This window comes from Podarcis vaucheri (assembly GCF_965113315.1).
Source record: "Podarcis vaucheri genome assembly, chromosome: 1".
In the NCBI taxonomy this organism is placed as follows: Eukaryota; Metazoa; Chordata; class Lepidosauria; order Squamata; family Lacertidae; genus Podarcis; species Podarcis vaucheri.
In genome coordinates this window covers 22,896,724-22,919,520 of record NC_138759.1, presented here as the reverse complement: position 1 = coordinate 22,919,520, position 22,797 = coordinate 22,896,724, and the positions used below count along the sequence as shown (strand labels likewise).

The 22,797-nt window shown below is 44.2% G+C and overlaps 1 protein-coding gene across 7 annotated transcripts in view; it reads left to right on the top strand.

Moving 5' to 3' along the window:
- Positions 1-22,501, top strand: part of UNC79 (unc-79 homolog, NALCN channel complex subunit) — a 148,298-nt gene extending 125,797 nt beyond the window's left edge. For 6 of the 7 annotated variants that reach the window (XM_082231728.1, XM_082231729.1, XM_082231726.1 and 3 more), the window contains 8 exons: positions 4,426-4,503; positions 7,050-7,139; positions 8,117-8,292; positions 9,261-9,447; positions 11,492-11,689; positions 14,267-14,344; positions 17,404-17,445; positions 20,200-22,501. In XM_082231728.1, coding sequence (XP_082087854.1) covers positions 4,426-4,503; positions 7,050-7,139; positions 8,117-8,292; positions 9,261-9,447; positions 11,492-11,689; positions 14,267-14,344; positions 17,404-17,445; positions 20,200-20,400 — 1,050 coding nt within the window. In that variant the 3' untranslated portion in view covers positions 20,401-22,501. The remainder of the gene's footprint in view (positions 1-4,425; positions 4,504-7,049; positions 7,140-8,116; positions 8,293-9,260; positions 9,448-11,491; positions 11,690-14,266; positions 14,345-17,403; positions 17,446-20,199) is intronic. The other variant, XM_082231725.1, reaches the window with a different exon arrangement.
- Positions 22,502-22,797: the final 296 nt, after the last annotated feature.

The window sequence follows — 22,797 nt, the reverse complement described above, 5'->3', positions numbered from 1 at the left end:
GTAGCAGTGCATAAGCCATTGGTCCATAGCTTGTCTGTCCTCACAAACCCCTCTGGACAGCATCTGCTTGAAGTCTTCACACTCCCATATTCTCAGTCAGCAAAACTCAGTCAGTGAAAAAACGATGGTACAACCAGCCGAACCTTAACTCCCACCCTGTCTAAGGCACTAACACACTCACTTTTAAAGGGAGTTAAGTTAACAACACCATAGTTCAGCATTTCTGTCACCTTAATGGGAACCACCTGCTTTGCAGCTGTTACATTACATGTGTTTTCTTTTCCGCAGTGAAATTTATTCTTTGTAAAATGCATTTTCTAACAAATACAGTGCACATACTAACAGTGACCACAGCAGATGGAACAGGGCTCTTCTCTTTGCCCAATCCTATAGCTAGGCACAACACATCTGTCCCCAAACTGCTGCCCTCCAGACAAGAGCTCTCATCAGCTCCAGCCAGCATGACCAATGGTCAAGGATAATGGGACTCATTGTCCAGAACATCTGGAGCCCATTGGGGGTGTGGAAGGCTGGTCCAAGGTTTCTGCTACCTGAGATCCTTTTACTTGGAGATGACAGGGACTGAACCAGGCACATTCTGCATGCAAACTGCCACTGAATCATGCCCCCATCACCAGCCCTGACTCTGGTCAGGGACATCAGTTTGTAATTCCTTCAGGGTGGGAGGGAGAGATCTCACGCATCTTGAATGCTACGGGGTTTTTCTTTCCACCAAGGCCTTAATATTGTCTCCATGCTGATTTCTCCTGACAGCAACAAGGCGCAAGCATAGGGCAGAATGTCATGTGGCCATAGCTCAGTGGTGGGCCGTACGGAAGGGCCTAGACTCAATCCCCCTCATCTCCAGGTAGGGCTGGGTGAGGACCCTGCCTAAAACCCCAGAGAGCAGCTGCCAATCAGTGTGGACAATTTACACAAAACAAATAAAATACCGTGAAAATCCCTGAAACGAGAAGTAATCAACTAGAAATATTATCTTATAGAATTAAACTAAATAAGAAAAATCAAAAAGTTTAAGGAAAAAATTAGAAAAACCTAGAATTGAACAAAGTCTTAATGGGATGACAGCTACAAACCTCGTTTCACTGCACTATTCAGTTTCCTCAGAAGGAAATAGAGAAATCATAAACCTTAAATGATTTTAAACAAACTCAAGAACAGGGCTGAAGTGCTCCCCTGAGTTTACAAAAAAGGTTTGAAAACCTAAAGTTTTCAAGTTTTAGACATAGCCCTATTTAAAGAAAGCCAAGCAGTTGTGATAAGGAGTTGAGGACTCGGCTGTGAAAACTCTAGTATTGCCTTTACAAAAAGGTTTAAAAAACCTGCATAGCACAAATTCAAAGAAAGGAATACAAGATAAGCTGTTTTAGATTTTAAACAAACTTAAGAACGGCTGAAACGCTCCTTTGGTCTAGATGTTACTGCTGAGGTTAAAGACTGATGATGTTAAAGATTAATCAGTGTGGACAAAGCTGAGCTGTGTGGACAAAGCTGATTCAATTTAAGGCCGCTTTCTTATTTTCCAAATCTAGGCCCTTGCATAGGCCTCAGCCTGTTGCTGAGGTCATTCTCTCCATCCCCAAACCTAGACTACTTGTCTTCCTGGATCTCTGCCCAACCAACTACCCCTGAAGCCTTTGCTGACGCTTTATCACAGACAGCAGATTTCTAGGGAGAGGCACAGCAGACATTTATCCTGTTTATGTTCTGTTGTTTTGTGGCTTTTCAATACTGGCATTAAATCTGTTGCCAGTGACATTTTGGCATCTTGCAAGGAGTTGATATGGGTGATAGTGAGATGCTTTGGAAATAAGTGGTGCGGCCTTTGTCTAGTTTGCCCAGTCTTCCGCTTGCGATGTCAGGTTGAAACACACCCCACTTCCTGGAGGGATGCAGATAATGTCCAAAACGAGAGCCTCGGAAACAGTAAAGATGAACAGGAGGCCATTGCTCTTTGCAGATGCATGGCTGTTGACACCTGTTCACATTTAAATGATCTCAAAACACATTCAGCTTAATTATTTGCATGTGCCAGATTAGCCGGTTGCAAAAAAAAAAAAAGGGAGCATTTGTGCACCTCTGCTTTACCATATGTGCACATACATACAGTGATACCTTGGTTTACATACGCTTCAGGTTACAGACTCCACTAACCCAGAAATAGTACCTCGGGTTAAAAACTTTGCTTCAAGATGAAAACAGAAATTGTGCTCTGGTGGCGCAGCAGCAGCAGGAGGCCCCATTAGCTAAAGTGGTGCTTCAGGTTAAGAACAGTTTCAGGTTAAGAACGGACCTGCAGAACGAATTAAGTACTTAACCCGAGGTACCACTGTAGTTTGTATAGCCAAAGACTCCTCCCTGACTCACATTTGCCTGGTTTGCACATAACACTAAGCCAGTTATCACGTCATGAGAACGAGCAATCGTGCAGATCTGTCCACCTAAATGAGACTTGCTACGAACGTTGGGAGATTCAGGACCAACAAAAGGAATCACAGAATCATAGAATTGTAGAGTTGGAAGGGACCCCTGTATAGTAAAGATGCTGAATATACTTGAGGACCATAACTCTTTGTCCCCAGTTTCTCAATTTACTGCCTTGTTTTTATTCCAGTCTTCCCCCAGCCTGCTGTGCTCCAGATGGTTTGGACTACAACTCCCATCAACCCTAACTGCCATGGCCATGATGGGAGTCGTGGTCCAAAACATCGGAAAGGCGCCATGTTGGGGAAGGCTGTTCTAGTCTGTCCCTGTAATACATCGTGGTTTCTACCAGGTGGAACAAAGTGCTGACCATTTGTTTGATTGCAATATTTTAATTTCCTCCCGACTCACAAAACAGTGATACGTCACTCTGAAATACAATGATTTACTGCATCAAACTTTCCAATGGCAGGAATTCATCCAAGTCTCTTCCATTTTCTGTTATGGTTGCTTGTGTCACATAACCAGGGGCCAGCAAACTTTTTCAGCAGGGGGCTGGTCCACTGTCCCTCAGACCTTATGGGGGCCGGACTATACAGTGGTGCCCTGCAAGACGAATGCCTCGCAAGACGGAAAACCCGCTAGACGAAAGGGTTTTCCGTTTTTGAGCTGCTTCGCAAGACAATTTTCCCTATGGGCTTGCTTTGCAAGACGAAAACGTCTTGCAAGTGTTCCGATTTTTTTCCGCTTCCCCCCCTTTTTCTAAGCCGCTCAGCCGCTAATAGCCTTTTAGCCGTTAATCCGCTAAGCCTTTAATAGCTGCTAAGCCTTTAATAGCCGCTAAACCGCTAATAGCGCTAATCCGCTAAGCCGCTAATAGGGTTGCTTCGCAAGACGAAAAAACGGCTAGACGAAGAGACTCGCGGAACAGATTAATTTCATCTTGCGAGGCACCACTGTATTTTGAAAAGAAAAAAAATATGAACAAATTCCTATGCCCCACAAATAACCCAGAGATGCATTTTAATTAAAAGCACACATTCTACTCATGTAAAAACATGCGGATTCCCGGACCACCCGTGGGCCAGATTTAGAAGGCAATTGGGCCGGATCCGGCCCCTGGGCCTTAGTTTGCCTGCTCATGCACATAACCTCATGTTGAACCTTGAATGCAATGTGCTCCCATCCACTGCATTCTGTTGGTTCGGGGTAAGAAAGATTCACATCTTGGAATCTCTTTCTGTCCTGGAACGCATTAGTTGAGCAGAAGTTTGCTGACATGGCACCCATGGGTGCCCATTCACCCACAGAGGCCTTCCTCAGGTTGGAAGGAATATTCTGTTGTAGGCAATAAAATAGGTTGTAACGTGTGCTTGGTTATGGTATATGAATGGTGTTGCTTACAGTTTCTCCAGTTTGCAAATATACTCATGGGACCCAAAAAGTTGACAACCCTGGTTTTTAATACATGGTCCGTATTTTTTTTTTAATCACATGTTATTTCTAAAAATTCTATCTGATGTATAGAATAGTTGCTCACACTCAGTAAGAAAAAGAAGAGAAAATTCACAAGGAGGGGAAATGTTTTGCTCTGGAATGAAAGCCTTCATTAAGTCAATTGGAACTATAATTGACATAATGGTACCAGGACTGCAGGCTGTGTAATGAGCTTTGATTGAAAATCCTCTTTCACTTTAAACTTGCTGCTGAAGAAATGAGAATACACGTCTTAATTTTTATACAGTGCTTTAAATATATGTATGTATGTATGTATGTATGTACGTATATAGTGAAAAAGAATTGGATTGACTTCTTGATAACGGTTCTTGTTTCCAATATAAGCTCTCCCTTTTATGAGCAGCAAAATTACCGCAAATATCAGCAAGATGAAACTTTGTTTAATAAACTAATAAATTAGAGATTATTGCATCCTTACCACCAGCAGTCCACAAAATTGGTTAATATGTTATTTCTTATTAGTTTGTTTGTGCAGATGCTGGAACAAAACTAGCTGAATCATTGATCTTACACAAGCAAATGATCGCTTCCATCCCTGGAGTAAGTAACAAAACATAAGTCGCCTCTTCATAAGCTATGGATTTCTTTACCATTCCTTAGCTTTGTATGTATGTAGCCCAAATTTTCCAGTTGGAAGGGACTTGAAACAGAAGAAGAGTATATATATTTATCTCCATATCCTTGACTACTGGCCATGCCAGCTGGGGCTTGGGATATAAAAAGGCAGCGATTTCCACCCTGTGCTATGTTGAACACAATCAGCACTGTTTCTTTTCTGCCACAGTTTGGCTTCCACTAAAACCTGCATTATCCACTTTGCTTTGGCAGAAACAAACATAATCAATTATTTAATTAATTTCAGTTCAAGGAAAAGGCAAAAACTGTGCAGAAAATAACATCATTGTTTATGTAACATTGGCCTTCATCTGATGTAATGGTAATAGTAATAGTAATAGTAATTTATTATTTGTACCCCACCCATCTGGCTGGGTTTCCCCAGCCACTCTGGGCGGCTTCCAACGAAGATTAAAGGTAAAGGTACCCCTGCCCGAACGGGCCAGTCTTGACAGACTCTGGGGTTTGTGCGCCCATCTCACTCAAGAGGCCAGGGGCCAGCGCTGTCCGGAGACACTTCCGGGTCACGTGGCCAGCGTGACAAAGCTGCATCTGGCGAGCCAGCGCAGCACACGGAACGCCGTTTACCTTCCCGCTGGTAAGCGGTACCTATTTATCTACTTGCACCCGGGGGTGCTTTCGAACTGCTAGGTTGGCAGGCGCTGGGACCGAGCAGCGGGAGCGCACCCCGCCGCGGGGATTCGAACCGCCGACCTTTCGATCGGCAAGCCCTAGGTGCTGAGGCTTTTACCCACAGCGCCACCCGCGTCCCATAACGAAGATTAAAAATACATTAAAATGTCACACATTAAAAACTTCCTTGAACAGGGCTGCCTTCAGATGTCTTCTAAATGTCAGGTAGTTGATTATCTCTTTGACATCTGATGGGAGGGCGTTCCACAGGGCGGGCGCCACTACCAAGAAGGCCCTCTGCCTAGTAGGAAGCTTGTGCCACCATAAATCTATTACTATTTATATCATGGGACTCTTCTTAGGTAAATAGATAGGAATATGACCCCTGGACAGAACGGAGTCAAAGGTTTGTGCTAATCACTGCAGAATCATATGGCATTCCATCCACTTTGAAACTTAGTGACTTAGTTTCAATATAGTGCATGCTTTCTGTCTTTCAGGAGAAGAAACTCCAAACCAGGGGTCATCAACCTTTTTCAGCTGTGGGCCGGTCCACCGTCCCTCAGACCATGTGGTGGGCCGGACTGTATTTTGAAAAAAAATAATACTGAACTAATTCCTATGCCCCACAAATAACCCAGAGATGCATTTTAAATAAAAGGCCACATTCTATTCATGTAAAAACACACTGAGTCCCAGGCCGTCCACAGGCTGGATTGAGAAGGCAATTGGGTCGCATCTGGCCCCCGGGCCTTACGTTGCCTACCCCTGCTCCAAACCTTCTAAGCTTAAATGATACTAACAGTCACAACACCACCCCCCAGTTGAACTATAATGTTTTTTGAGTTAGGATGATACAATGGAGACTGGTAGCTTGAGGGCAGGGGTGGAAACATGGAAGAGCAGATTATTCTGTTTGTACTCAACATATTTAGTGCAACGGGGAGAAACTGAATAAAAAGAAAGAGAAAATCCTTCAGATTCAGTCATTGGTATTCAAGGGGCTGGTGCACAATACCCTTTATCGTTCTGTCATTCAGTTTGAAAGAAGCAACATGTGGAATCCTTCTTCCAAGCCCACTGGAAGATGAAGGAGACTTTGACAGGGCTCTCTGTGACCTTATTTTTGCTGTTTGTTGTCCTGTCAAGCCGACTGACAGGCATAACTGTGGAGGAGACAGAAGGTGGTGTAGTTCAGCCCTACGTAGATTTTATATTAGCATAGAGAAATGAGAAGCACTTGGGTCAGCTGCAAAAATGCAGAATTTGAGCAGATTGTCTCTTCTCTCGCCCTCCGAATTCCACCAAGTGAACCTCAACTGAGACTCTCTGAATTTGTGGGCCCAAATCATCGCTCGTCAAAGAGGGGCAATATGTTATCCATATCAGCTGATTACTTTGGGTCGGAAAGGGAGTTAAGGTTGAATATTTCGTTGCAGGACTGACCAGTTACATTCTGAATTCTCTGCCCCTCCACTCCAGGCCAGAAAAAAATTCAACTACAACCTTACCACGATTGGCAGCAGCCAGTGTTAGGATAGTAAGCCTAAAAAAAAATCACATTCACTTACAGTACTATTAGTCCTTTTGCAATCAGTGAGGCTACACTTGTGTAACTGATTAGGAACAATATTTGTCTCGAGATTAATCAGCTATAAGGCTGCAATGCTGTACCCACTTACTGGGTCCAACTGAACCCAGTGGGACTTACTTCTGAGTAGACATATATAGGGTTCAGGATTCAGTTAGTTTTGGGCTGGGTGAGGGAAGGAAAATGGACTTCTATTATTGTGCTTTGAGGAGCCCTGATAGTTGACCATTGTTCTTCCATGTTTTAGTGTGGAACAGCAGCCATGGAATGCATGAGACAGTACATTGGTGAAGTTTTGGATTTTATTGCCGATATGCATACGTTAACTAAATTAAAGGTGAGTACAGCATTCAGACACATCAGTTCAAATGATGTTATTGCCTTGTTTGGGGAGTTCTACATTTTGGCCATCCATATAGTTGGGAGAACCTTTAGATGCTTTCTGAAAGCCCTTGCCATGTTTTATGGGAGAATTGAATAAGTAGCTTCCTACAATAACGATTATAGAAAGGGTGACTGTACGAGCAGCAAAAAGTAGAAAATAGTGACCAGGGTCCACGGGGGTGTCAGGACTCATTCAAATAACTTGTGCTAGGCCAGTGGAACTGCTGAGAATTGCTTGCTGTGCTAAAGCAGGAAGCAGGGCCTTGTTGGTAACTGCACCCTTTGAAACTCTCTCCCCCTAGAGGTACAGACGGCAACTTCATTGTTGGACTTGGATTATCTAGTCCCAACAGAGCAAACTTTTGGAGGAGTTGTTTAGCCTGTTCTGGGCTGTCAGATTGCCCTGTTCTGCCCTGTGTAAACTGCATGATCTGATTTCCAAATTGTATTTGGTTTTAATTTATTGGGTTTTGGTGTGTGTTTGTTGCACTTTTGGAAGTTGCTTTGGGGCCCTTGGTGAAAAGTTGTCTCTATAAGTAAATGAATAGTCAACTCCAAACACTCATAACTATCAATAAACAATAAGAGTAGCAGTTTTTTTAAAAAACTCCAATCACAACCAAAGCTCACTCTCAATCAACCAGCTCAACCAAACACTTGGGCAAACAAACGAGTCTTCACCTTTTGCAGGTATAATAAAGGTATTTGATAAACGGATAGAAGTATCATATAACCTGGATATTCGGTCTTTAGTGCAGCCTTTAACTCCCACCATTTGTAGTTCAAAACATCTGGAGTTGGTGAAAACTGCTCTAGTGAACACAGTGTTTTCATATAAATGGAACAGGTTCCTTGGCCTTCAAAATGCCTTTAATCACCCAATGTCTTACTTTTAATACCCTCAATATGCTGAATGTCCTTCCACCACAGAGTCACATGAAGACATGTTCCCAGCCATTGCATGAGGACACTTTTGGTGGGCATCTGAAGGTCGGTTTAGCCCAGATTGCTGCGATGGAGATCTCGCGTGGCAATCACAGGGACAACAAGGCCGTAGCTCGTTACCTCCCTTGGCTATACCATCCTCCATCTGCAATGCAACAGGGGTAAGGAAGTATCGGCTGCAAACAGTGTAACATTAAGAGCGTTAAAACGCATTACCAGATGGGTGTGCCATGAAGAGGGGTGAAAGTGGGGAGTTGCGTCCATCACTTGTAATGGCAAATGTGGTCTCCAGGAGGTGAGGGTAGCCAATGGGTCTCAACCCCTCAATGAGTTAGGGACTTCCCCTGCATGAGAAGACAGGCTTCCCTGGACCCAGCAATGGGTCCAACTGTCAAGAAGGTGGTTTCTGCACATGCTGTAGAGGGAAGTGAGGGGCACTCACTTCTCCATCTGGGAGAAGGAAAACGCTGATCCTAAACCTCATCTGCCTTGTGGGTTCTTTTCGGGAGAAGAAATGGCTCTGCACCAAACCAGAGTGGAGTCCCTAAGACGGTTTGATGGTGCCTTCTTCTGGCAACTCCTATAGCCAAGCCAGTGCCAAACGTATTGCTCTGCTTTCCTTTGGACCACATCAGCAAAGCTTGTCATCTGGGCAATTCAGGACTGCCTAGCCTTGCACCCCAAAGAGGTCACTTCAGTTCACCCCAGAGCTACACTCCATTGTCTCCTGAGGCAGATGGATGCCAGCAACATCATCACTATGTACACACTAGCTGGGGAGCAGGAAAGAAACTGAAGTTTCCTGGAAACAAAACATTGCAGTTTGTGCTACTTCCCTTCAACAAAAATAACACATTGAGAAAAGACATCTGAATCTGCACCACAGTTCCAGCGGCCAGGTATAGAGGCCTGAGGGCCGTGTTTGGCCCTCTGCCTGAGGTTCCCCACCCAATTCACTGTTTGAAACAAATGGATCACCTGAAAAGGCATGTTAATATGTACTTTGCCCGTGTTTTGCATCCATAATACAGTAATGTTCATGCATTTGTTAGCATAATAATATTTCAAGGCATAGGGAATAAAGCCTTTGGGATAACAAGACACTGAAATGCATTTTCTTTCCCAACAGGCCCAAAGAATTCATTGAATGCGTATCTCATATTCGTTTGCTCTCGTGGCTCCTGCTGGGGTCGCTGACGCATAATGTCATCTGTCCAAATTCCCCTTCGACATGTATGCCCATTCCACTGGATGCTGGCTCTCATGTTGCTGACCACCTCATTGTGATCCTGATTGGGTTTCCAGAGCAGTCCAAGGTACAAGTATTCTGCTGGTTGTGCCTAAACAACATTTGACTATATAGATTTCAGCCTAATTAACCCGAATGGCTGCCTACTCTGCTGCCAATTTGCCTGGGTAATTAAGATCCTTGTCAGAGCTACTGCCCCTTAGCAGTGGATGCTGAGAAGACTCTGCAGCTGTTGCACAGTCTTTTGATCAGAGGCTGATGGTCAATAAAGTTGGTTGAATCTGTCAATTTCCGTTTCTCATTCCCTCCAGCCTTAAGTTCAGTTCTCCACTTTTAGCCCTCGTGAAAATTCATCAGCGTCTTAGTACAAATTTTCCCCAGTAGGTTTGTGTGTAATTCACCCTAATATACACATTTTTATTTTTTGCAAAACAGGGGTCCTTAGCAGAATGTACTTTGGGGCGTTATTTTTAGTGCTTTATTGCAAACTTTGTCCTAATATATGCATATGTGTGCACATGGCTTGGCTGGAGAATTGCATTACAAAATTCGAAGGAGCGTGAATTTCAAAGGGTGGCTGTGTTTCACTTTGCATACTGTTTCAGAAAGTGTGAATTGGGTAGGCTCATCTTTAAATGTGAACTGAATCAAGATGTCATCTGCATGCAGAAGTTCCCAGGTTCATTCCCGGTCATCTCACGTGGACATGACAAAGGAGGCAGTATAAGAGATTAAAATATTGAACGTTTTATGGAAGATTGGAGCCTTTTTCTCTGGAAAACATTAAAGTCAACAGAAGCTGGATCAGGATCCGAAATAGCAGTGGATGGGAAATGGATAATGAATTGAAATAAGGGGGAAATAAATGAATAATTACTGTAAATGAAGGGGAAATGTAATACAGTGGTACCTCAGGTTAAGTACTTAATTCGTTCCGGAGGTCCGTTCTTAACCTGAAACTGTTCTTAACCTGAAGCACCACTTTAGCTAATGGGGCCTCCCGCTGCTGGTGCGCCGCTGGAGCAAAATTTCTGTTCTCATCCTGAAGCAAAATTCTTAACCTGAAGCACTATTTCTGGGTTAGCGGAGTCTGTAACCTGAAGCGTATGTAACCTGAAGCGTATGTAACCCGAGGTACCACTGTAGATAAAGTATGTTATATAACACAGCAGGAAAGAGTGGTTATGGAAACACCTGGGAGAAAGGGTGGGAACTCAACTTGTAAACATTCTTTTAAAATTGTAGTTAAATTGTTAAAAATCCTTGAAACTCAATTTTAAAAACTGGGGGTGGGGAAATCCCTGCCATCTCCAACGAGAGCTGGGAATGTTTCTACAGTGGTACCTCGGATTATATACGCTTCAGGTTACATACACTTCATGTTACAGAATCCGCTAAACCAGAAATAGTACCTCGGGTTAAGAACTTTGCTTCAGGATAAGAACAGAAATCGCATGGCAGCAGCAGCGGGAGGCCCCATTAGCTAAAGTGGTGCTTCAGGTTAAGAACAGTTTCAGGTTAAGAACAGACTTCCGGAACGAATTAAGTACACAACCAGAGGTACCAGTGTATTCTAAAACCCTGCAGAGCTCTTGCTAGTGTGGACAGGACTGAGCCTGACAGACCACATGTCTGTGTTCCCAGCTCCCATCAGCCTCAGCAAGCATAGCCATTGGTCAGGAATGATGGGAATTGTCATCCAACTAAATCTGAAGGTCACCAGGGTGGAGAGGCTGTTCTAAACACTCCAATATTCTTCCATTTCCTTTTTCTCCCTGTTCTAACAGCTCTGTGGTTCTGTGAGTGTTTCTTTTTCACTTTTAATGGCCTTCAGCTTGTCTATCCTTTTGCCTAACTCTAGCCTGTGAATTATAAGCCCGCTATTTCAATATGAATGAGTTGTCATATCGCTCACTGACAGGGAAGGAAAATCTGAGGGAATTCTTGACAGAGCCATATTTGATTAGGATTGCTTTGACGGGCGGGCGTGTTATTATCGGACGAGGGAATTGTCATGCTCTGGTACTCCGGGGCAGGGTGTGCGCATCCCATAATGCACTGCTGGAAGGAAAAAGCTAACGCTCCCCACCCCCCGGTTCTCTTTTCTGCAGACGTCCGTCCTGCACATGTGCTCCCTCTTCCACGCCTTTATATTTGCTCAGCTGTGGACGGTGTATTGCGAACAAGCAGCGGTTGCGCCCACGGTGCAGAACCAGAACGAATTCAGCTTCACCGCCATCCTGACCGCCCTGGAGTTCTGGAGCCGCGTCACCCCGAGCATCCTCCAGCTGATGGCACATAACAAGGTGGTGAGTTAGAGGCAGTGAGCAGAGCTAGCCGAGATCCCACAAAGCCCCCACGCAATAGATAGACCAGGCATAGGCAAACTCTGGCCCTCCAGATGTTTGGGACTACAATTCCCATCATCCCTAGCTAACAGGACCTGCGGTCAGGGATGATGGGAATTGTAGTCCCAAACATCTGGAGAGCCGGAGTTTGCCTATGCCTGAGATAGACCATTTGAAAATGAAAATCGTAGGGCATGCACACATGCACACATCTGGCAGCCAGAAGACTATAGGGCTATATAGCTCAGTAGTAGAATAAATTGCATTTCCAGGAGAGAATCTTGCAATGTGGCAGTACGCATGCTTTGAGACTCCCTGCCTTTTAGGCAGGCGCCCTCGCAACATTTCATAAATAAATGGAATATATGCATAAATATTGCTTTAGATTCCTGCTGAAAGATTATTATTATTATTATTATTATTATTATTATTATTATTATTACCCTGCTGGGATACATTTATTTATTAAATATATATACCAAAGGAGCCCGACATTATTAGGGTTGCCATATTTTGAAGAGCAAAAAAGAAGACAAATTTGCCGACTTCTACTTTTAACTGTGGATCGCTATAGTGACTCTACCTATGGAAAAAGAGGACGTGTCCTGGAAAAAGAGGACATATGGCAACCCCACCCAACATGGAATCCCTCGGGAGGTGGTGGACTCTCCTTTCTTTTTTAAGCAGAGGTTGGATGGCCACCTGTCATGGATACTTTAGCTGAGATTCTTGCATTGCAGGGGGTTGGACCAGATGAAATTTAATTGGGTTGTTCTGACGTTTAATTAAAATATCCAAATAACGATGAAGCAGGCTACCAAAAGGGTTTAACTTTATCAGCAATATTGAAAATTCTATGGCCTTTTCGTTATCGAGTTACATTTGCCTTGGTTTACCTTTATATTTACATCACATAAAAGTTACAACCCAAGGCTGGGAGACATCCCCCTGCCCTGTATGCCATGTTTTATGCTTTGAAGATTACATATTCATAGCTCGCTGCTGATTCAGAATGATAAATCGCTTTGGATGGGCAGGGAATAAATAGGACCCAGATAGCAAGTTAACTTCAGAGAGAATCCAGTTCTTTTTAAAGAAATCCGGCTCTGCTATGCATGGCGGTTGTCCTGAATGGGATGCTTGAAAAGCCTTTTCAAGGTTAATTGAAATATACAGAGCATCATTGGGTTGCACTGGTGGAAGCTAAAACTGGAAAAAATCTCTTACAGATTGTCATGGCTATGTGAAAGGTAATGTTGGGTTTCCACTTCTTTACTGGATATTCAGTCTGATGTGTTGATGGTTCAAGGTGATAGCTCAGTAGGTAGAGCATGAGACTCTTGATCTCACGGTCGTGAGTTTGAGCCCCACATTGGGCAAAATACAGGTGAAACTTGGAAAATTAGAATATTGTGGAAAAGTTCATTTATTTCAGTAATTCAACTTAAAAGGTGAAACTAATATATGACATGGCTCCCCAAATCAACACAGACTGTGGAAACTTCACACTGGACTTCAAGCATCTGTCATTGTGTGCCTCCCCATTCTTCCTCCAGACTCTGGGTTTCCAAATGAGATGCAAAAGCTGCTCTCATCAGAAAAGAGATTTGGAGAGCCATGTCATCAGCTGGTGTTGGTCCACTGTGCTTCATTAAGTGTAGGGTCAACACAGCCGTCTACCAGGAGATTTTGGAGCACTTCATGCTTCCTTCCGCAGACGAGCTTTATGGGGATGCTGACTTCATTTTCCAGCAGGACTTTGACACCTGCCCACACTGCCAAAAGTACAAAAACCTGGTTCAATGCCCATGGGATTACTGTGCTTGATTGGCCAGCAAACTTGCCTGACCTGAACCCCATAGAGAATCTATGGGGCATTGCCAAGAGAAAGATGAGAAACATGAGACCGAGCAATGCAGAAGAGCTGAAGGCTGCTATTGAAGCTTCCTGGTCTTCCATAACACCTCAGCAGTGCCACAGGCTGATAGCATCCATGCCACACCGCATTGAGGCAGTAATTGATGCAAAGGGGGCCCAAACCAAGTTCTGAGTACATAGGCATGCTTCTGCTTCTCAGTGGTCCAATATTGCTCTATTTGCAGTCCTTGTTTTGCTGATTTCATTTAATATTCTAATTTTCTGAGATTGTTAATTTGGGGTTTTCATCAGGTGTATGCCATGATCATCACAATTATAACAAATAAAGGCTTGACATATCTTGCTTTGCATGTCATGAGTCTAGCTCATATATTAGTTTCACCTTTTAAGTTGAATTACTGAAATAAATGAACTTTTCCACGATATTCTAATTTTCCGAGTTTCACCTGTATCCCTCCATTGCAGGGGGCTGGACTGAATGACCTTTGTGGTCCTTTCCAGCTCTACAATTCTGCGATTCTGTATTGCTTTCATTTAAGTACCATGCTAATGAATCTAGGTTAATCCCATCAGTCTCGGTTCTGTTTTGGTGTGTTTTGTTTTCACGACGATATGGCACTGAGTATTTACTTTATTTCAACATCTTTCTCCCCTCCACAGATGGTAGAGATGGTATGTCTCCATGTGATCAGCTTGATGGAGGCTTTGCAGGAATGCAATTCTACTATTTTCGTCAAGGTAGGTCAATTCTCCATTGTGTATACTTTTTCCTTCTTCTTTTTTTAAAAGATGGTTAGAATCCAAAATCCTGTGCATCCGAAAGGAGAAATTGCAGTCAACAGAACTGGAATTTTTCCTGCGCTCCAAGTAGCATGCAGGATGGAGATTCCTTCATTCGTAATAGAGAGGAAATAACTCTGGTGACTGGGTTCAGCTGGTAAAACAGTTTTAATGTAACTCAGCTGCTTCCTTTCCCCAAAACGATGTGGTTCTTAGGAAACTTGGGTCAAAGAGACAAGGGGAAAATATAAGCAATCGTTCTTCTCTGCTTTCTTCCAGCCTTTTTACCAAAAAGCTGCCTTTGTTGTTCAAAAGGTAGCATCTGTTGCCAACTGATGGGCTTTCTCTTGGAGCATTAGGTGGGAAGAGCCATCAGAACGCATGCCGAAAATTTATTTTTTATTTTGTTTATTTAAGATAAAATGTTTTTGCCGAGGGAGACCCCATTCCACTGTCCTAACAGCTTTTACCATCAGAAAGTTTTTCCTGATCTTTAGTTGGAATCTCCTTGTAATTTGAAGCCATTGGTTCAAATCCTACCCTCCAGAGCGGGAGAAAACAAGCTTGTTCCATCTTCCAGGTGACAGCCCTTGAGATATTGGAAGATGGCTATCATATCTCCTCTCAGTCTCCTCTTTTTCAGGCGAAACATACTCAGCTCTTTCAACTGTTCCTCATAAGGCTTGATTTCCAGAATCTTGATTGTATTGGTTGCTCCTTCAACTGCCTTCATCCCCAGTCGCTAGCTGGGGCTAATGGAGAGAGCTTCTGCACCCCAGTTTTCTATGGGGTTAAACACACCTCTTTCGCCCCATGGGGCATACAGCATCCTAGCTTTTTGGCTTGCTGCCTGCTTGTTAGAGATCCAGGCTTGTCCATCTCTGCTTCTGTGTGTAATTGACAGTCACTGCAAGGGCAAAGCCATCTTCCTAACATTTCAAGATCTCACCTCCACGCTGTAATGCAGTTGTGTTCTGCTCTTCACTGGGATTCCCTAACCAATGCTGTTGGTAATTAGGGACAACGACCCACTAACAGAACACAGCCAAGTATTACGCCATCTGGTTTGGTCAATGAAAGCGCATCCTCTGGAGGGTGGTTTATCTCATGCTGTCAATACTGATTAGGTTGTACACGGAGCTCTAGGGAGCTTAATTGGAAAATTGCAAATCTTGATGCCATTTGGAGGAGCGCTTTAGAACAATATGTCCAACTCCTTAAATAATATGGGAGAGCACGGACAACATGTCAAAAGGGCCTTCGGACTTGAAGCGAACCTGGCACACACTTAAAAATAAAATAAAAACAACAACCCCAAACAAATCAACCGTTGCAGCCCTCTTCGTTTCTTCCACAGAATTCTGAGCTTAGCAAATGCCAGAAGCAGGCACAGTTAGCAGATGTGACACAGGCATGTCCATGTGCTAAGAAAAATGTGGAGGTTTGGTTGAACACCATCCAAGGTATTGCAGGTTTCAGGTGACGCCTCCTGTGTGTCACAGGAGCATGTACAGAAAAGTAGGCCAATGGTGGGCACGACCACCGAGGGCAAACCTTTGCAGGACACATGCTGACTGTGGGTGGAATGAAACCAGTAATGTTCCAAAGCCCGAAGAGGTGACTATCCCCTTTCCACCCCCTCACACTCTTGCTCTCTCCCTCTTCTTCCCCACCCAGTGGGCAGGTGGGGAGGGACAGATCACTCTTGCCAGAGATCTGAAGTGATCAACCACAGAAGGTGTGTGTGTGTGTGTGTGTGTATAGGACCAAGGGCTGCATGAAAGTTGAGAGCGGTATTAGGTTAGGGTTGCCATATTTTGAAGAGCAAAAAAGAGGAAAAATTTGCCGACTTCCACCACACCTGCTGAAATTCCCCTTTCCATGCACACACCTCCTGCTAAAGGTGCAGACGCTCCTCTCAGCCTTCTCACCTGGAGAGGCTGCTGCAGATTCCCCGGTCCTCTCACATTCCCGAAGACCAAAGCCTTCCTATCCCTTAGCAGAAGACATTTCCCCCAGCTCCTGGAAACTCCATGTGCAACGTTCTCACCCCACACCAAGACCCCCGCTTCCTCCTCCCTCCCCGCTTTCCAGTTCCCTGGCCACCTGCCACCCTCCCCAGCACATTCCCAGCCAGCCCCAGGGACCCTCTCTCCATGCAACCCCTCACTTTTAGCACCCAGCATCCTCAAATGGATATATTCACAATTGGTTTTCCTGCTTTACCTACCCCTGGTCTCCCAGGTCCTGGTCCAATATTCTAACCTCTACACCACCATTTTGCATGTAGAACAGATGTTCTGGCACTGGGCTACTGCAACCCTTCTCCACCTTCCTAAAAAAAAAGGGGGGGAGCCACCATGTACAGGTCAATTTAAATTGAGCATGTGACAGCTGCCACTGCTCAGTGGAGTTGGTTGCATGGCCAGTGGCACGTCACATGGACTGAGCAGCTCTTTAAACACCTCTGCAATTCCCTCCCCTGCCTGTCAGTTCTGGAGCTCTGAAGACAATTGCATAACCCCGATGGCACCCTGCAGTACATAGGCAGTCGCAGGCACCATGGGGAACAATTTGAAGCAGATTCCACACCATGGCAATTTCACTGGAACTAGCTGCAGTATCTTTACAAAGCAGAAATGAGGGGGAAATTGATTACAAAAATCTCAGCAAAAATGTGTTTTTAAATAAAGTTTCAAGTCATTTATAAATATCTCTTTTTTAAAAAAGAAAAATGCTCTTGTTTTTCTGGAATATTTAAACATCAGTTTATTAAAAGATTTTACTTTTTTAAATAAAAGACATGGCACAGAGCACGGCTTAGCCAATGTTCCCTGCAAATGTTTGTCGCACTACCTGTGAATGAATGTTATCAGCAAGGTTTATGGTTTGTTCTTCAGACTAAGAAAATTAGTCACATCCTCTTCTGACTGTGTGTAACTATAACAACATGGTGACTGTAATGAATTAATTCTCACTACGCCGAGGAAAATAATGCAATTTCTGTCTTCCATCAGCTGATCCCGATGTGGCTGCCAATGATTCAGTCCAATCTAAAGGTAGGCTCTCCACTTCCAGCTGCCCAACTTCAACCTTTTCCCCATGTATTTTTATGTAAGAAAACATTGAATTTTGTGCCCAAATTCATCATAAGAATTCTGGATTATTTGTTTATTGCAGCTATCCATTGGTTACTACAAAAACATATCAAAGCAACTTGCAATTACAAATGCATACATGATACAAAATGCAAAATACGTCAAAAAGATAGAAGGGTAATTCATAGACTAAAAGTGTCGTGCAATTACACTGAAAGGACAAATCCTATCCCACTCTATTAAAAGATGGGCACCAAGACAGGCTTGGGTATCGTCATACTCTATGACCCATACTGAATGCCAAATACCTATGTGGGCATGAATGTATTTGCCTCTTGGCTAAAAGCTGGCAATGATCACGTCAAGCATTCCTTCCTAGGAAGAGCATTCCACTATTTGGGGAGCCACCACTAAAAAGGCCCACTGTCATAATGCCACCCTCAGCATCTCCCTCAGAGGGGGAGCACAAAGAAGGGGGTAAATTATTAGTTTTTATTTCTTTATTCAGGAATATTTACACCTCACCTACTAACCAAAGTTCTCAAGGTAGTTTACGATAAATTAAAATACAATAAATTAGGCAATGGTGCAGTAGTCACTACAGCTTCATCTTCTAGCCTAGGGCTGACTATTGAAGCAGCTAGATGTGAGTCCCATGCAGGACAAGACTGCTCGTGTCTCTCACAGCCCTGGCCCTAGTGGGAGGTGCTGGAGAAGCAGAGATGCCTCCCTCTGGGGTTTCAGATGTTTCTACATGAACTGAGATTCTAATAAGTTCATCCTCAGCCATGTCGTTGTACCTTTGCCCATTAGGGACATGAGTGGCGCTGTGGTCTAAACCACTGAGCCTCTTGGGCTTTACGATCAGAAGGTCGGCGGTTCAAATCCGCGCGATGAGGTGAGCTCCCGTTGCTCTGTCCCAGCTCCTGCCAACCTAGCAGTTCGAAAACATGCCAGTGCAAGTAGATAAATAGGTACTACTGCAGCGGAAAAGTAAATGGTGTTTCCATGCACTATGGTTTCCATCACTGTGTTCCATTGCACCAGAAGCGGTTTAGTCATGCTGGCCACATGACCTGGAATGCTGTCTGTGGACAAACGCCGGCTCCCTCGGCCTGAAAGTGAGATGAGCGCCACACCCCATAGTCACCTTTGGCTGGACTTACCTTTACTTTTCACCTTTGCCCCATGCAACCCAGGACAAGGGAGTCTGGGGCTAAAACAGCTTGCAAAAGCTCCCCCAAACCAAACCCTTTCCAGGATGCTACTTCCAGGAGATAATACAGAAGCAGCTCCTTTGGAATCCGAGAAGGAATCACTGAACTTCCACATGGCTCAGCCTCTCAGGGCCTTGCAAGGGAAGGAAACCAGAAGGCCAAGCAAGGGAACTTTAGAGAGCAGCACAGATAATCAAGCTGACTCAGGCAATTCTCTGTGAAGCCTCAGTTAGGTGCACAAGGCAATACAAAGGCAGCCCCTTGAGGAGCCATGCGGTTTGCGCAGCAGAGCAGGAAGCTCTGGGAGAGAGAAGTGAAAGCACTGGGTCTGTTGTTGACATGTGGCTATTGAAAACTCATGTAGACCTGGATGAATCATCTGAAATGGAGAGGACCCCCTACTTTAGAAGAGCCACACTTATCACAGCCTCATTGTATTGGGTTGTGGCAGCTAGAAAAGTTGTTATTTTTGCAGGCCTGTAATAAATAGGGGAGCGCATTGGATTCAGAGGAATGTAGGAGTGTAGCAGGATGCTTCAGAATTACACAGGGCTCATCAGAGGCGAAGCGGGATCTCTACGAGGAGGCATGAGGCGAAGAAAGGGCTTTGTGGCACTTCTGCAATCCAGACATAAGAAATGCTACAGACATTAGTGTTTGCATGAAAGTCCTGTCTCCTGCATTTACCAACAATGCCAGGGTGAGAGGATACGGGGAAGACAGGGAAAACATGAGCAGACTGTGACTGACAGGTCTAGCATGCAACCAGAGGGAACGATTTCGCCAGTGCTGTCCAATTCCAGTGCTGGGGGGGGGGGGGGAGGAAGTAGCTTTGCTAGGGTGCAACTTGCATCTCTAAGTTTAAGGAAGATGCCAGGAAGGGAAGGAGAGGGGAATGATTTTACCCTGGATGGTAATTTGTTTCAGTTCTTCCCACTCCAAATTAAACTTCTAAAGTGCTTAACACAAAGGCCCCTGCACCTCTTTGCAGTTTGGCAGGTTTCAAAGCAGCTCACGTTAATAAGGAGAGTAGAGGAAAATGTGGGATTTCCCCCTGTCTTATGCTGGGTGTGAATATTGATTGTTTTATTTCAGAATGACATTGTCTTAAACAATTGTTTGAAAGTTAATTTTTATAGCCCATGGTTGAAATCCTTTTAAAATAAAGAAAATGACTGATATATCAAAACAAACAATTCAATTCAATTCAAATCTTTATTACGGTCATAGACCAGCATAAAAGGGTGGGATATAGGCATTTAAAATCTGAAAAGCGTTTTGGAAAGCTAAAAGGTATTAAAACAGAAGGTGAATATGAAAGTCTATAAGAATTTAAAAGAAGCTAAAAGAAGGGATAGGAGCATTGGGTGGGTGTGGAAGAGCATAAAAGGTTGATACATAAACGACTTTAACTATTAATTTACAGAGCTCTCTGATATGTTCATTTAATCAAACAAATTAAAAAAACAACAACCCCACCTTTTGTATATTTTAACAGCATTTATCTGCTGGGCTGCAGCTCCGCCTGCAAGCGATCCAGAGCAACGTGAACCATCATAGCCTTAGGATGCTGCAGGGATCGGGCCAGATGAACACCAACTTCACCGTCCTCCGCAAGTGGCTGCAGTGCACCCAGTTTAAGATGGCCCAAGTGGAGATCCAGTCGTCTGAAGCAGCCTCTCAGTTTTATCCGTTATGAACCGGGCAGAACCTTCCAGAACCTTCTGCTTAGACTAGCAATAATAGGGCTAAAAGCTATAAGACTAAAGGCCATCCTTAAAAACAGTACTGTAGCTACACTCCCCCCCCCCCTTCGTCTGGTAAGTGTATACAAATAGCGGAAGTTAGCGGTCTGGCCGCATCCACTCCTAACCACAAATATGTATTTGCTCGTGTGGGTAACAGTCCGGTGTCCTCTTCACATTGAGGGTACAGCAAATGAGGGAGGCAGTTTGCCTCTGAATGTCAGTTGCTGGAAGCCACAGCGGGTGAGAGTGCTGTGGCACTTGGGTCCCTGCTTCCCAGCTTCCCATAAACATCCGGTTCGCTGCTGTGAGAACAGGATCTTGGAACAGATGAGCCATCAGCTTGATTCAGCAGGCTCTTCTTATGTTCTTCTGAGGCCTGCGGTAGCAAGATGTTAAACTGTGTGTGCTTCAAAACCTTTCCTCCTTCCCTACCCCCAGCCGACCCTAAGAAATTACTCTTCCCCCTGCTTCTTACTTTTAATATCTTTCAATCCCACCGTTGTTTGTGCTCACCGATACCAAGGAGTGCTCTGTGCTGCTACTTTAAAACAAGCAGGGTTTTTTTTTAGAAACCTCCTCAGTGCTTTCTTGCTGCTGTCGTCGTCTCGAAACTCAAAAACTCAGTAATGCAATAAACCTTGTCACTTTAAGACAGTGACCCTATATAATGAGGATTTTTGCAGGCGTTCTTTCTTTTCTCTTTTCCAAATGGCAGCGGCCACTTCAAAGCATGACTGGTTGCCAGAGAGGCAGGGCCTTGGCCCATGATCTGCAGGTCCAGAAGTGCCCCTTATAGAGTAACCCTATGCATGTCTGCTCAGACGTTAGGCCTGTTGAATTCCATGGGACTTAGTCCCAGGTAAGTGTGTCGAGAGCTGCCACTATACAGAGAAGGTGGAGAATGGGTTGTTGAGAAAATCGAGTTGCCGGGATTGCACCAAGCAAGGCAAGGGGTGGATGGGTGGAGGAGCTTTATTCCTCCTCCTCCTGTGGGACATCTGCTCTAGGCTCCCTGTAGGTCTCCCCCTTCATCGGGGAAATGGGAGGACTTGGAACCATGCAGATCCAAGGCCTCCCCCAACCTGCCCCTGCAACACAGCCTTCCTGGGCTTTTCCAGCACCAAAGGAGCAATGGAGGTGGATGTTTGCAATGAAGCAGACTTCCTCCCGTGGCCACAGACCTCCCTCTCCGCTGGTGAGGGTGGGGAAGGCTGCATCATCAAATGACCCCTTAGCCACCCTTCTCTAGAAGCTTCAGGTTGCCCCTTTGGCATCCCAGGAGAGAGAAAACTGCCACATTAACCACTTGCCAAGGGAGGGTAGGTGAGAAGGCAGTTGAAAACATTAAGGGTTCTAGAGTCAGTTCTGGCATTTTGCTTTGGGGGATCGGAGTCCTGCTTGTAGAGAGCATTCTTACAAAAGTGCACTTAGAAATTAGGTGGCTAAACAGTTGTCCTTTTCATTTTAAGTAAATTTAAGTGCTTTAACATCGTTTCACCATTGGTACTTCCCTGCAGTCCTCAAGCTACTAAGCATCCCTCTGTATACTACCTGTATAGTAATCCTGTATCTTATTCCTTCTTAAAATACTTGTATACTGTAAGATTTAAAACTAGTCCCAATCCCGCGGTCACTAGGGAGAACGCAAACTTCCTAGCTTCCCCTGGGAAAAAGGTTTGGGATTGTAGATTTGCATATAGTACATAGAAATTATAGAGTCACTGCATAGAAAGCGATGTTAAATATTTTTAAAAAGCGAATTTTAATAGCCTTGAGACAGACTGATCTGCTGAGATGTATAGAAAAGCCCATTGTTGCTTTGCACTGGGCTTTGAATCAGAGCCTAACAACAGAAGAAGACCTTGTAATTAAAATTTAACCTTTTCTGTGTATACATAGCCGAGATATACTGTATTTATTGCTGTAATCTGCTGAACAAAAGAACACAATTTTAAGCTTTATATTAAAATGCTATAAAGTGAACAACTCTTTAATACTACTCTTAATAATATTTGTTATTATTTTCCTTCAAATAAACTCACTAGCGTGTTACACTGGATTCGTCGTCATTTATCTCTGTACGTACCTGCTGCACAGCAGTGGCAGAAACTACTCTCCATTGTGAAGGTTGTGTGGGTTTTGTGCCCTTGCTCGCTTGCAGGAGATTACACAGCAGATTAAATGCAGTTGGGGCATGTGCCAGTTGCTCAGCCAGAAAAACATGAAACTACACATTTAGAAACATTTGAAGCATAGGACTCTGTCTTATACTAAGTCAGTTCATCGGTCCATCTAGCTCACTGTTGCTGGCACTGACTAGCAAGAGTTTCCCAGGGTTTCAGGGTGGA